This window comes from Stegostoma tigrinum, chromosome 7 (assembly GCF_030684315.1).
Source record: "Stegostoma tigrinum isolate sSteTig4 chromosome 7, sSteTig4.hap1, whole genome shotgun sequence".
Classification (NCBI taxonomy): domain Eukaryota; kingdom Metazoa; phylum Chordata; class Chondrichthyes; order Orectolobiformes; family Stegostomatidae; genus Stegostoma; species Stegostoma tigrinum.
The window spans coordinates 101,645,624-101,659,848 of record NC_081360.1 but is presented as its reverse complement, the minus strand read 5'-3'; the positions used below and the strand labels follow the sequence as shown (position 1 = coordinate 101,659,848).

General features: G+C 49.6%; 1 protein-coding gene across 2 annotated transcripts in view; it reads right to left on the bottom strand.

Annotated features, from left to right (window-relative positions):
- Positions 1–517: 517 nt before the first annotated feature.
- Positions 518–14,225, bottom strand: part of pnkd (PNKD metallo-beta-lactamase domain containing) — a 45,832-nt gene continuing 32,124 nt past the window's right edge. Inside the window, exons 7-10 of one of the 2 annotated variants that reach the window (XR_009445968.1) lie at positions 12,602–12,688; positions 9,491–9,606; positions 1,665–2,164; positions 518–1,524 (exon numbers count right to left, since the gene is read on the bottom strand). Coding sequence is in view for 1 of the 2 variants with exons in the window: in XM_059647562.1 (XP_059503545.1) it covers positions 1,991–2,164; positions 9,491–9,606; positions 12,602–12,688 (377 nt within the window). In the remaining variant the exon portion in view is untranslated. Of the gene's footprint in view, positions 2,165–9,490; positions 9,607–12,601; positions 12,689–14,225 lie in introns of both variants that reach the window. The other variant, XM_059647562.1, reaches the window with a different exon arrangement.

Genomic DNA, 14,225 nt, shown 5'->3' with positions numbered 1-14,225 from the left:
GGAATGCCAATACAGTTCCACGTCAAGATGGTGAGTGGCTCGGAGGGGAACTTGCAGGGGGTGGCGTTCCCATGTATCTGCTGCCCTTGTCCTTGTAGATGGAAGTGGTCGTGGGTTTGGAAGGTGCTGTCTCAAGATCTTTGATATAAGTACTACTGGACTAGGTACCTTAACTTACACAAAAGGAAACCAGTGTTCAATTTTACTTGTCACATAAGAATGCAGTAAAAGGATGACAAGTTTTACCAGAAAGGATACCACAAATCTAATCGTAATCTTCCAGCAATTTCCTTCTCATTCTCTCAAAAACTAAAACTGCAGCGCTTTTGCATGAGAGTCAGCCCTCCCAGACCTTCATTAAGGGACACACTTTAATGATTTGAGACAATACATATAGGCTTGTCAGGACTTTTAACCCTGAGGCCAGTATAAAATCATCAACTTTCTTTCCTTCAATCCAATAATGATCATGAAATGTGACAAAGAAAGGCTAAATACAAGATGAAGTAAGGCTTTTTTTTTAATAGAAATTTGATAATACAGCATCCCTGGAGCACATTAAAGATTTGACATCAAAATTAATTTATTAACTTTACACCTGAATTTACAGCAGCAATTTATTTTCTTTCCAGTGAAGTAAATAAAATAAAGATTTTATACCCAGATGTCTCTATCAGGATTCCAAGACCAATTGCTGCTGATTTGGAGAATAGCCCCATTTAATGTCCTGCTGTTCCAACATTACATATTGAGAGAATTCTCTCAAAGTCGATGGAATGATATTACACAAAACACTGCTATCCTGCTTCTGCAGTTCAAGTGCAGTATGCAACCAAGGTCCTACTCTGGGAGAAGTGCCATCTGTTACATAAATCACAATCCAACACATGCTACATATTGCTTTATATTTACGTGCAGATTGATGAGGTGGTGGGGTGGGTTAGTGCTCAAACCCATTTTGTTTCAGGCACCCAGTGCCCATCAAATACTCCCAGGGCAGGTACAGCACAGGGATAGATACAGAGTAAAGCTGCCTTTATGTTGTCTCCATCAAACACTCCCAGAACAGGTACAAAACAAGGTTAATCGCAGAGTAAAGCACCCTCAGTCCTTTAAACTTAAAGAAAAAGATCTCCCTATACTTTTAACCTATAAGTTTAGCATCCTCAACACCGTCCCATCAAACACATCCAGTACAAAGATAACGTGAGGTTAGATACAGAGTAAAGCTCCCTCCAATCTGCTCCTACATCAATATTGCCAAACAAGCATCAACTTGCTGCTATGATCAATAGAAAGTGGAAGTTAATGTTAGTGTCAACCTTACAGTAAAGAGGTGAGAGTTTTTTTACAATCTGACTTTATTTGGTGTTGCCTCTATCCCCATCCTTATTTAACTAAAAACACAACTCAGTGAACACTAGCAGACATCCTGTATTTGAGTTTCTAGTGGTAAAGGCTTCATGTACAATATACTTTGGACATTCCTCGTACCTTCGCAGCTGTGTGTTTGTTTTTGGTGATCTATAAATAAAGGGAGAGCATCCATTGCATTAGCATGACTCACTCTTAGGAAGAAAAATTCAGATGGCAAACATGATAAAGCTGTACATCACATCAAAAAATTCACAGAATTGATATTTACACTACCGAGGGAACTATACCATAGCAAAAAGGCTCCCTGATCGATCAATCGTTCTCATGCAATCTTCTCGATTGTTCTTCGCACCAATGTTTCCATTTGATACTTAGGTGCATGTTGTTGAAACTTCTTGCACAAACAGGAATGGAGAATTGTGAAGACAAAGACAGCACAAAGAGGGAGAAGAATAGGGGGCTAGGGAGCAAGTGAGAGCGAATACTGAGAGCGGGGAAGAAACAGAGAGTGATTCAGAGTCCATTGTGAGAGGGAAAACAGGAGAGAATGATAAGGGATGAAGAAGACAGAAAAAGTAATGATAATAAGGAAAATGGTCCACTCTTCGGAATGCTATCTATAATTGAAAATATCTTTACGCTTGCGGACCTCCTCCAGGACCCTGGATCTGAAGCATGTCCAGTCTTCGTCAAGTTGCCGCTCAACCCCAAGGGCTACGTGCAAATCGCTGGAGTGAGTTCGCAAAAATGGATTGTACTCCTTCTCTTCCCCAATTGTCGAAGGGCACTGCAATGAAGCAAAGAACGAGTTCAGTTTGGAATGAGAACACAATCTCTCGACTTTTTCACGTTCCACTGACTCCCAACGAGAAATCAAACTGATGCAACCACCAGGAACAGAATCAAGCAGCGTGCAATGTGTCGACAGTCAAATGACCTAGAATCTTCCACCTCACACATCTAGTCATGACATAGAAGGGAAGAGTCTTGTGTATAATCACGAGACTATTAATCCAAAGACCCAGGTAATATCCTGGGAACTCAGGCTCAAATCCCGCCACAGCAGATAGTGGAATCTGAATTTAATAAAAAGAGTTTGGGATTAACAGTCTAATGATATTCATGAAACTGACTGTTGGAAAAACCCGTCTTGTTCTGTAATGGCCTTTAGGGAAGGAAATCCACCATCCTGATGTGGTCTGGCCGACATGAGATTCCAGACCCATAGCAATGTGGTTAACTCTCAGCTGCCCTCTGGGTTATTGGGGGGGGGGGGGGGGGGGGGGGGGGTGCAATAAACACTGGCCTGGCCAGTGACGTCCATGTCCAGTGATTGAATTTAAAAAAAAGTACATGACAAACTTGAGGGTGATCTTGGGAAAACAACAGGTAGCATTTCCATCAACAACAAAGATGACAGATGCACACAAAAGAACAGGACAACTGACCAAAACCTTGGTCAAAGCAACAAATTTTACAGGGCTTCTTAAAAGGACAGGGGAGGTAGGTGGGGAAGACAGACGGGGGATGTGGGGGGAACGCTGAAAGAATGCAATGAGAAGAGCAGAGATCTTGAAGAGATGCAAAGCTGGCAGAGGTTACATAGACAGGGAGGTCTGCCAGCGACTGGAAGACAAAAGGCAGTTTTAATGAGTTTTGAGAAGATTTGTAGCTCAGGTTGAGGTTCTGGATGTGAGTTTGCTCGCTGAGCTGGAAGGTTAGTTTTCAGACGTTTTGTCACCATTCTAGGTAACATCATCAGTGAGCCTCCGACGAAGCGCTGGTGTTATGTCCCGCTTTCTATTTATCTGGTAAGGTTTCCTTGGGTTGGTGATGTCATTTCCTGCGTTTGGTGATGTCATTTCCTGTTCTTTTTCTCAGGGGATGGTAGATTGGCTCCAAATCAATGTGTTTGTTGATGGAGTTCCGGTTGGAATGCCATGCTTCTAGGAATTCTCGTGCGTGTCTCTGTTTGGCTTGTCCTAGGATGGATGTGTTGTCCCAATCAAAGTGGTGTCCTTCCTCATCTGTATGTAAGGATACGAGTGATAGTGGGTCATGTCATGAACATCAACTAGCCACAAAACGACATGACCCACTATCACTCGTATCCTTACATACAGATGACAAAGGACACCACTTTGATTGGGACAACACATCCATCCTAGGACAAGCCAAACAGAGACACGCACAAAGATTCCCAGAAGCATGGCATTCCAACCGGAACTCCATCAACAAACACACTGATTTGGAGCAATCTACCACCCACTGAGAAAAAGAACAGGAAATGACATCACCAACCCAAGGAAACCTAAACAGATAAATAGAAAGCGGGACATAACACCAGCGCTTTGTCGGAGGCTCTCTGTTGATGTTACCTAGAATGGTGATAAAACATCTGGGAACAAACCTTCAAGCTCAGTGAACCAGCTTACATCTGGAACAAAATAAAGAACCACTCTCTTGTGGACCGAGAGGAGGAGAGTGCTGTCTTGGAGGTGAAAGGAGGACGTCGGGTTGGCTGTGCACCCTTGCGACCAGTGGATCTTAATGCTGGCTTCGGCCTAACGCTGGTTCAGGGGAGCAGCCAACCTGCAATGATGGCTGCGGCAAGTGCTCGTGCCCCAGGTCAGGGGGTCCGGAACACCATCCGTGTTTCTGTAAAGAAGGTGGATGAAGGTGCACCTGTGGACCGCACCTTCTTCGTGAAGAGGGTCCTGTTGGACTGTTGCGGGTTCGCTGCTGCGGACATTTACTGCCTGCAGGATTTCCCCGGAGGAGGTTTTTACGATGTGACCTTCAGGAGTGCCAAGCTTTGTGAGCGCTTCCTGGAGGTTTTCAAGGAGAAAGGAGGTGAGGGTCCCCTCTCTGTATTGACCGCTGTCCCGCTGTTCGTGATGCCAGCGCAGAGGAGCCGTATGGTGACTGTACACATGTACAACCCGCATGTGCCAGCAGTTGATGTCCTGACCTTCCTCGGAAGTTACGTGAAGGTGGAAGGGGACCTGACATCATGGACCCGTAAGAGGCAGGTCAAGGTGACGCGGAGGATGGGCGCGGACGGGAATGTCGTACATCCACCGTCCAGCTTCGCGATCGGCGGGAGCAGGGGCTACCTGACCTATGCAGGGCAACCTAAAGTCTGCCATGCCTGTGGTAGGTCAGGTCACGTGGCGGCCGACTGCAAAGCCACCATCTGCAGGAACTGCAGGGAGGAGGGACACCTTGCAAAGGATTGCCCACGAGAGAGAAGCTGCAACCTTTGCGGGGAAGCGGGCCACTTCTATAGGGCATGCCCGCGGCAGGGGACCACCTATGCCCAGGTCGCCAGCAGGGGCAATGCGGGACCAGCCCCCCCGGAGGAGAGGAAGGCACCAGGGCCCAGCAAGGACCCCACTAATGTGCAGGAGGGCCAGGCCGTGCAGGAGGGCCCAGCCCCGCAGGATGGGCCCGAGGCCAGCAAAGCACCCCTGCAGGCTCCGATTCCACCCCTGACAACCCGGAGTCGATGGAGGCGGCGACAGGCGACCCAGGGGAGTAGACAACAGTCCGGAAAGCGAGGAGGAAGGTGCATCGACGGGCCCAGGAACCGCAACCATCAGGCGGGAAGAGGCAGCTACAGGGGGGCTATAAGAGCTCCTCTGACGAGGGGGATTCGGAGAGGGCCCACGCGAAGCAGAAGTTAAAGATCTCGGGGGAGAAGGAAAGCAGCACCCCGCTTCCAGGTGACGGGAGGCGTCCTGAGGCTCCCTCCGACACCCAGTCAAGTGTCGCTGGAGCACTGGAGGGCCCCCCGGAACTTCCAGGCGGGAAGGAGGAAACAGCGCGTCCCCAGCCTGACCCGGAACCGGACCCGCCTGCCTCCTCACCCCTGACGGGGGGGATGCCACCCGGAAGGCAGCATGGACGGTTTCCTGAGCCCGGAGAGCGTCCAGCAGTTAGCCCGGGCAATTGGCATGAAGGGACAGATGGAGGGGCTGGACCTTGGGCTTGGGGAGGGTACTGCGGTCACTGCCCACAATGGGGGTACGAATTGCGAGCATTAACGTGCGCAGCATCAAGTCAACCGCGAGATGTGTGTCCACGTTGGCCTACCTGACCACCATCGGGGCGGACCTCCTGTTTCCACAGGAGTGCAGGGTACCGCACCTCGGCAGGTACGGGAAATGGTCCGGCGCCTGGACCTGTGGGCCTTCGATCTGGTCGGGGGGTAACGACTGTCGCTCCTCGGGCCTGGCTATTCTGCTGCGGGGGCGCAACCTCACCATCTCTCAAGTTCAGGAGGTGGTGGGGGGGCGCCTCCTAGTGGCTGACATCACCTATAGGAACGCTCCCCTGAGGCTGATCAACGCGTACGTCCCAGCGGTACGGAGCAAGCGGTTGGCCCTCCTGCAGCGGCTTCCACCCCTGCTGGCTACGTCCAAGCCGGTCATCCTAAGCGGAGACTTCAACTGCATCATCGATGCAGATGGAAGATCCGGCGTGGGGACAGCGGGTGGGGGGAGTCAACTGGACGTCACGTCCAGATTCCTGATGGGCACGGTGAAGGACGCCAAGCTGCTCGAAGTCTTCAGCACCCCTACAGACGGAGCGCAGCAGAGGTACACCTGGTCGCGGCCAGACGGGTCTATCCGCTCAAGGATAGACTTCCTGTTTGTGTCACGGACGTTCTCGGTCAGGTCCACCGACGTCGAGCCGGTGTTCTTCTCTGACCACTGCCTCCTGCTGGCCGACTGTCACTTACAGGACGACCAGCCAGCCGGCAAGGGGACGTGGAAGCTCAACACGACTCTGTTGACCCCAGAGAATGTCGAGGAGCTTAAGAGGGAGTACGCCAGTTGGAGAACCGTGAAACCCCTCTTTGAGTCTCCAGGCGACTGGTGGGAGACGGTGAAGGAGAACATCAAGAGGTTCTTTGTCCTCAAGGGTGTTCAGAAGGCAAGAGAGAGGCGGGGAAAGCTGTCACGACTCCAGAAAAGGGTGCAGAACCTGCTCCTTCTGCAGTTGATGGGGGTCGATGTCACGGAGGACCTCCGCGAGGTGAGGGGCCAGCAAGCCTCGCTCTTCGCCGCGGAGGCCTCCCGGATAATCTTCCGGTCCAGGGTCCGCTCCGTGGAGCAGGACGAGACGTGCTCGCGTTTCTTCTTTCAGAAGGTACACAAAGAGAGCTCTGTGCTTAGCCGGCTGAAGGAGGACGACGGCTCGGTGACGTCGTCTCGGCCCGACATTTTGAGGATCAGCAGATCCTTCTATGCCGGACTGTACGACACGAAGCCCACGGACAGCACGGCCTCCGAGTTGTTCCTGTCGTCTATCACGGAGGTCTTAGACAACGGCACGAGGGAGTGGCTGGACCGGCCGATATCCCTGGACGAGCTGACCAGAGCCCTCAAGTCCTTGGAGAGGAATAGGACTCCCGGAAGCGACGACTTACCAGTCGAGCCGTGTTCCGATCTGTGGGACCTGGTCGGCCAGGACCTGCTGGAGGTGTACGATAGTGCGCTTCGGGCAGGGGAAATGTGCAAGTCCATGAGGAAGGGCATCATCACCCTCATTTACAAGAGGAAGGGGGAGAGGGAAGAAATTAGGAATTGGTGTCCCATTTCACTATTGAATGTGGACTACAAAATCCTGGCCAAGGTCATAGCCAACCGGGTCAGGTCTGTCCTGGAGTCAGTGATTCACCCTGACCAAACCTGCGCTGTGCTGGGCAGGAAGATCGCTGAGAGCCTCGCGCTCATCAGGGATACGATCGCCTACATACAGGACAGGCGGGTGGACACCTGCCTCGTCAGCCTGGACCAGGAGAAGGCCTTCAACAGGGTCTCTCATGCTTACATGAGAGACGTCCTCTCCAAACTGGGGTTCAGGGAGGGCATCCGCAATTGGATCCGGCTGCTCTATGCCAACATCGTTAGCGCTGTCTCGATCAACGGGTGGGAATTGGACAGTTTTCCCGTCAGATCTAGAGTCAGGCAGGGCTGCCCGCTCTCTCCTGCCTTGTTCATGTGCTGTGTGGAGCCCTTCGCCGCATCCATCAGGAAGGACGTGAGCCTGAAGGGCGTGACTATCCCAGGCAGTGGAGGCCTTCAGGTCAAGGCCTCCACGTACATGGACGATGTCGCCGTCTTCTGCACCGATCGTCGGTCGGTGAGTAGACTGTTGGACATCTGGTGCCTCGGGTGCCAAAGTCAATAGGAGTAAGAGCGAGGTCATGTTCTTCGGGAACTGGGACGACCGCTCCTTCATCCCCTTCACCGTCAGGACAGACTACCTGAAGGTGCTGGGTGTTTGGTTTGGTGGAGCTGGGGCGTGCACTAAGACTTGGGAGGAGCGTATCTCTAAATTGAAGCAGAAGCTGGGCAGGTGGACGCTCCTGTCCCTCTCCATCGCGGGTAAGAACCTGGTTGTCAGGTGCGAGGGGCTTTCGGTACTTTTGTATGTGGCACAGGTCTGGCCTATTCCCTGGACCTGCGCCGCTGCGGTCACCCAGGCCATCTTCCACTTCATTTGGGGGTCGAGGATGGACCGGGTCCGCAGGGACACCATGTACAAAGACCTGGAAAATGGGGGAAAGGGTGTACCGAACGCCACCCTCGCCCTGACGGTTACCTTTGTGTGCGGCTGCATCAAGCTGTGCGTAGATCCTCAGTACGCAAACACCAAGTGTCACTACTTACTACTCACCTCCTTCTGGAGTGTGCCTATGCGCAGGAGGTCTGGAGGGGGATGCAGTGGTATTTGTCGAGGTTCGTCCCGAGCAGCTCCATGACGCGGGACTCCGTGCTCTACGGGCTGTTTCCGGGGACACACACCGAGACCAACATCAACTGCGCCTGGAGGACCATCAATGCGGTGAAAGACGCTCTTTGGTCTGCCCGCAACTTGCTGGTCTGCCAGCTGAAAGAACTGACCCCGACCGAGTGTTGCAGACTGGCGCACTCCAAGGTCAGGACTATGGGCTGAGGGACACGCTGAAGCTTGGGGCAGCCGCCGCCAAGGCGCGGTGGGGCAAGACCACCGTATGAAACCCCTCGTCCAGAATAGAAAAAAGGGCCCTATCTGGTAACTGGGCCCAGCTGGCGCCTTCCCCAACTGGTCAGGGGGCCAACTGGGACTGTGTGGGGTGACGACTGCCGGGGTATTTTATTTGCTTTGCTTTGATTTTTTTTTTGCTTTCGTTGGTGTACGTACCCCTGGGTAACCCGGAGCGGCTTGTATGACTGGGTAGGTGTATAAATATGTTTTATTTTTTCGTACATCTTGTGAATAAAGTATATTTTTTCAAATAAAAAAAAAGTGATGAAACATCTGAAAACTAACCTTCCAGCTCAGCGAGCAAACTCACATCCAGGCAGTTTTAATGGCATAGATGTACACCTAGTTTCTTCAGATAAAAGTTAGCCTTTCGCTTGGTTATTCACTTCTAGCTTCTGAATCAGATTCTGCAGAGCTCAATCCTATACAGGGAATGAGAACCAGGGGTCTGGCTGCATATTTTGACATCGTCACCAGTCTGTGAATAAACTGGAAAGGGTGCTGGGGTTTGTCTACTGGAATGCAGACTGGTGACAATGTGAAGCTCACTATCGCAGGGAAAGGATGAGGTGAAAAGCATATTCTAAAAATTCTTCCACAGGATGTTGGTGTCATACTTATGGCCCTTGTGAAGGTGGTGGTGAGCTGTCTTCTTGAATTTTTGCTCTCCATGTGCACAATGCTGTCTGAAAGAGAATTCCAAAATCTGGCCCATTAACACCAAAGGAACTGTAACTGATATCCAAGTCAGGATGTTGACTGGCTTGAAGGGGAACTTGCAGGGAATGCTGATGTCTGCTGTTCTTATCCTTCTGGATGGAAGTGGTCGTAGCTTTGGAAGGTGCTGTCCAATGAGCCTTGCTGAGTTGCTGCACAGCAATTTGCAAATGGGACACACTACTGTGACCGTGAGTCAGTGGTGGAGGGAGTGATGGCTTAAGCATAGACACATTTAAGAGAGAATTAGATTGAAGGGGGGGCAATGGAATACACCGATAGGTTAACATGAGGTAGGCTGGGAAGAGAAGCATGGCCTATTCTGTGATGTGGATTCTATTCATGCTGTTTTACTCACTGTGCAATGTTTCTCGTGCCTCTGGTGCAGTACCCAGTCAAGCTTGTTGAAAATAGCAGGATTGTTTGGTTCAACTGAAGCAGCAAACATCAGGTTATCTTGTGCATATTCGTGACCTGGAAATGAAAAGTGAACAATTCTCATTTCAGATTCCACCTACAATTTGATGGTCCCTGATTTCAGTGCCAAAAACAGGTAACTTAAGAGTTGTTATCTCACCTGCGATAGATCCAAATATGAAATACCAAGAAGTCAGGATTCACAAGACTTCTGTTAATTAATGATACAAGATAATACAGTCTCCTACATGGCTACACAAACAAGAGAGTCAGGACTGAACACAGGTTTTTCCTTTGTTGCATTCAAAAGTCATGGAAGCCAGTGTTTGTTGGGGAAAATGTAGAGAGAGCTTTACTCTGCGTCTAACTCCTTGCTGTCCCTGTCCTGGGGGTGTTTGATAGGGACAGTGTTGAGGAAGATTAAGGATATTTATTTTGAATGTAACCACTACGCCGAACCCAGCCAGCAAATATTCGACAGTGACAGTGTTGAGACAGTCTTACTTTCAGTTCTAGAGTAGAGGGATATTTACACTACAATAACCAAAAAATGCTTGGCTTGGGTCAACATGTTAGAAAGGGAGAAAAGTATTCTCTCCTAACTGTGATTGAAAATATCCTTAAGGAATTCTGAGTGGAATCCTCAGTTTGAATACAAACTTTATTCCTTGCATTTCCTTACCGAATTGAAAATTGTAGAACTATAAACAGCCAGCAGATACCAGAGGCAGAGTGCAGGTAGTGAGCGAGGAGAACTAGTCGGCGGAAGGGGAGGGGAGTTTGGGGAGGGAATGTGATGGAGGTGAAGAGAGAGGATAATTCTATCTGGACAACTACTACCTTGCTGTATTGACACTGCTGACAAATGGTTTGTTCATTTTCCCAGCATGAGGCTGATGAGCTGAATGGCTATTCACAACCATATTCTGTCACCCACATCAGCAGTGGGTTTACAGTGGTGGGGGGGCTTGGGGGTGGTTGAGTTGGGTGGGTGGGGGTGGCCGGGTCGGGGGTTGGGGGGGTGGTGGGCGTCGGCGGGGGGGGGGGGGGGGGGAGTGCCCAACAAACAATTATGTAGACAACAACTACTTAACACAATAAGTTATATGAAATGTCCACTTATGGCTTGCGTTCAACCATGTTTGTTTAAAGTTCAATTTTAGATGAACAGGCTCCCACTAATTTTTACCACATTGAAGAAGGTACATGAAGTTAAGTGTCAATTTCAGTCAATTTGAAACCTAGGGGTAGATGGAGGTGTACTGACAATGTCTTTGGGTCATTAATCCAGAGGCCCAGGCATATACTCTCATGGAATGGGTTCAAACTCTACCATTCCATGTACTGGAATTTAAATCTGTTTAATAAATCTGGAAGTGAAAGTTGGTCTCAATGATGGTGACTACAAAAGGAAGAAATAAAGGGGCATTAAAAAAAAGAAGCAGGAGGATTAGGCCACTCAGCCCCTCAGTAGCACCCGACCATTCTATAAGATCCTCAGGCCTCAACTTTTCTTCCATGCTAGCTCCTCCCAGCCACTAACTCCCTGGAGATTTCAAAGATCTATTTGGCACCACATGCTAGTGAGTACAGAGATAGGAGAACAGGGCAGATGAATGCATGGCTCAAGACTTGCTGTAGGTGGGAGGATTTCCCTGAATCACTAGGACCTGTGGAATCAGGATGGTGTAACGCAGCATGTAATTCTGGTGAACAAAGCCCCAAAATGGGTGGAATGGCATGGTGGCTCAGTGGTTAGCACTGCTGTCTCACTGTGCCAGGGACCTGGGTTTGATTCCAGCCTTGAGCGACTGTCTGTGTGGAGTTTGCACATTCTCCCCGTGTCTGCGTGGGTTTCCTCTTTTGTGTTCTGGCTTCCTCCCACAGTCCAAAGACATGCAGGTTAGGGTGGGTTGGCCACGCTAAATTGCCCACGGCCTCCACGGATTTGTTGGTTAGGTGGATTAGCCGTGGAAAATGTAGGAGTGGGTCCGGTCTCAATGGCCTGCTTTCCACCCTGTAGGGATTCTATGATTTCTAGAAAAGCTGGAAAGGTGACAATGGCTGAGTATTTTCGTGATAGTAAGAAAGGATTTTGGATTGGGGCAAGGTAGATTTTATTAAAATAAGGCATGATTTGGCTAAAGTAAACTGTAAACAGCTACTTGTGGGCAACTGTATCGCAGAACAGTGGGGTGAGAAATTGAGCATTCAAAAGGGAAATGGGGAGAGTAAAGCCAGCATGTCCCCTTTAGGGTGACACAGAGGAGCAACAAGCTCACAGAACCCTAATGGAAGTCTAGGAATATTCAAATCTGGATAAGAATGAAGAGAGACTTTTAACAGGTATGATGGAGCAAATCAACAGGGCCCCTTGGTGGAGTACAGAAAATGCATGGGGTTTCTTAGGAAAGAAATTTGGAGAGCAAAGGAGGAGGAATAAGAAAACACCAGCGGATAAAATTAGGAACAATCCCAAGATGTTCTAGGATCCCATTCTAAGATATTAAGGGGAGAAGGGTATCTGGGGAGGAGTAGGGCTCATTAGGTTGAGTGAAGGCAGGACTCCCAGGGTATGGGATTCCTCCGACTGGAGAGGGCAGGGTGTAATAGAAGAGGTGTTGTAGTATTATTAATCAAGGAGTCGGTTACCCCACTGTGATGTCTTACATCATTACAACCTGACCTCCCCATCCATTTTTATACGGTCAGCAAATTTAGATATGTTACTCTCTGTCCCCTCTAAGTCATTAATGACTAGGAAATCATTGAGCATCTAGTACTGATCCCCGAGGTACTCCATTTGTTTAAACTTTCCAACCCAGAAAAAAAATCTGTGAATGTCTGTCTTATGCAGTAAAATTTTGATGTGGCATCTTAATGATGCTCTGGAAATACAAATACATTATTCATTCTCCTTTATCATGTTTGCTCCTTATATCCTCAAACAGCTCTAATAAATTCATCACACATCCCTTTCAACACTCTCCCTGGTTGAATCCAGTAAACGCTCTTAGGTTCCGTGAGCTCCTGTGCTATCATTTCCAGTTACCTGGCCACAGCAGCGTCTCATCCCCCAGAGCAGCCACAACATCCAGCGAGGACAGCATCAGTGAGGAGCTTCCCTCAAAAATACGACCTGGATTTACAGAAAATACACAACAGCAAGTGAGCTTCACAGGAAGGCAAAAGATACATACTGGGTCTGGGTCAGCCTTACTTGGAGTTTAGTATCTGAATGCTAGTCTTACACAGTGCAGAAATGTCCAAATTTGCTATTTGGAAATAGGCAACCCAACAACAGACATGGTTTTGAGGAGTGGGGAACAGTAGACTTACATGACCTCATGACCTTTTCCCCTCAGTCATGAACAGCTCAGGAACAAAAACAAAGTTGCTGGAAAAGCTCAGCAGATCTAGCACATCTGTGAAGGAGAAAACAAGAGTTAAATTTCGGGTCCGGTGACCCTTCCTCAGAACTGATGCAGAAAATAGGGAGGTGGGTGGGGTAGGGAGTAAACGATAGGATAGAGCCCAAATAGAGGGAAAGACGGTTGGACAGACAAAGGAGTTGCTAATGATCAGGCTGGAAGGGTGAATAGTTGTTAATGGGGACTGTTAGTGACTAACAACAGGGTGTGTGTAATGGCAGGCTTTGTGATAATAAGGCCTGGTGAGTGGGGTAGGAGAGTGGGACATGGGAGAGTAAGGCCCTAAAATTATTGAAGTCAATATTGAGTCCAGAGGGCTGTAGGTTCCCCAAGAGGAAAATGAGGTGTCGTTCCTCCAGCTTGCGCTGGGCTTCACTGGAACACTGCAGCAAGCCAGAGACAGAGATGTTGGCCAGGGAGCAGGGTGGTGCATTGAAGTGGCAGACAACAGGTAGTTCAGGGTCTTTCTTGTGAGGAGAACATAGATGTTCTGTGAAGCGGTTGCCAAGTCTACGCTTCATTTCCCCAGTGTAGAGGAGACCAGATTGTGTGCAGCGAATGCAGCAGTCTACACCCCGGGAAGTGCAGGAGAAGTGTTGCTTCGCCTGGAAGGTATGTTTGGGCCTCTGGATACTGGGGAGAGAGCAGGTAAATGCGCAGGTGTTGCACCTTCGCCAGTTACAGGGGAAGATGCCATAGGGCTGTGGGGAGGTATTGGGGGTGAAGGAAGTATGGACCAAGGTGTCCCGGAGGGAACGGTCTCTGTGGAAGGAGGATAAGGGAGGGGAAGGGAATATGTGTCTGGTGGTAGCATCTTGCTGGAGGTGGCAGAAATGGTGTCTGATGATCTTCTGGATGTGGATGCTGGTGGGATGGTAGGTGAGGACAAGGGGAACACTATCACTGTTGCGGGAGGGAAAAGAAGGGGTGAGGGAGGAAGTGCAGGAGATGGGTCGGACCTGGTTGAGGGCCCTGTCGACAACGGAACTGGGGAATCCTTGGCTGAGGAAGAACGTGGACATTTCGGAGGCTCCCTTGTCGAAGTTGGCGTCATCTGAACATATGCAATGGAGATGGAGGAAGAGAGAGAATGGAACGGAGTCTTTACAGGAAGTGGGGTGTGAGGATGTATAGTCCAAGTAGCTGTGGGAGTCGGTGGGTTTGTAATGGATATTGGTGGCCAGTCTCTCCCCAGAAATGGAAACAGAAATGTGAGGAAGGGAAGGGAGGAGTCAGAGATAGACC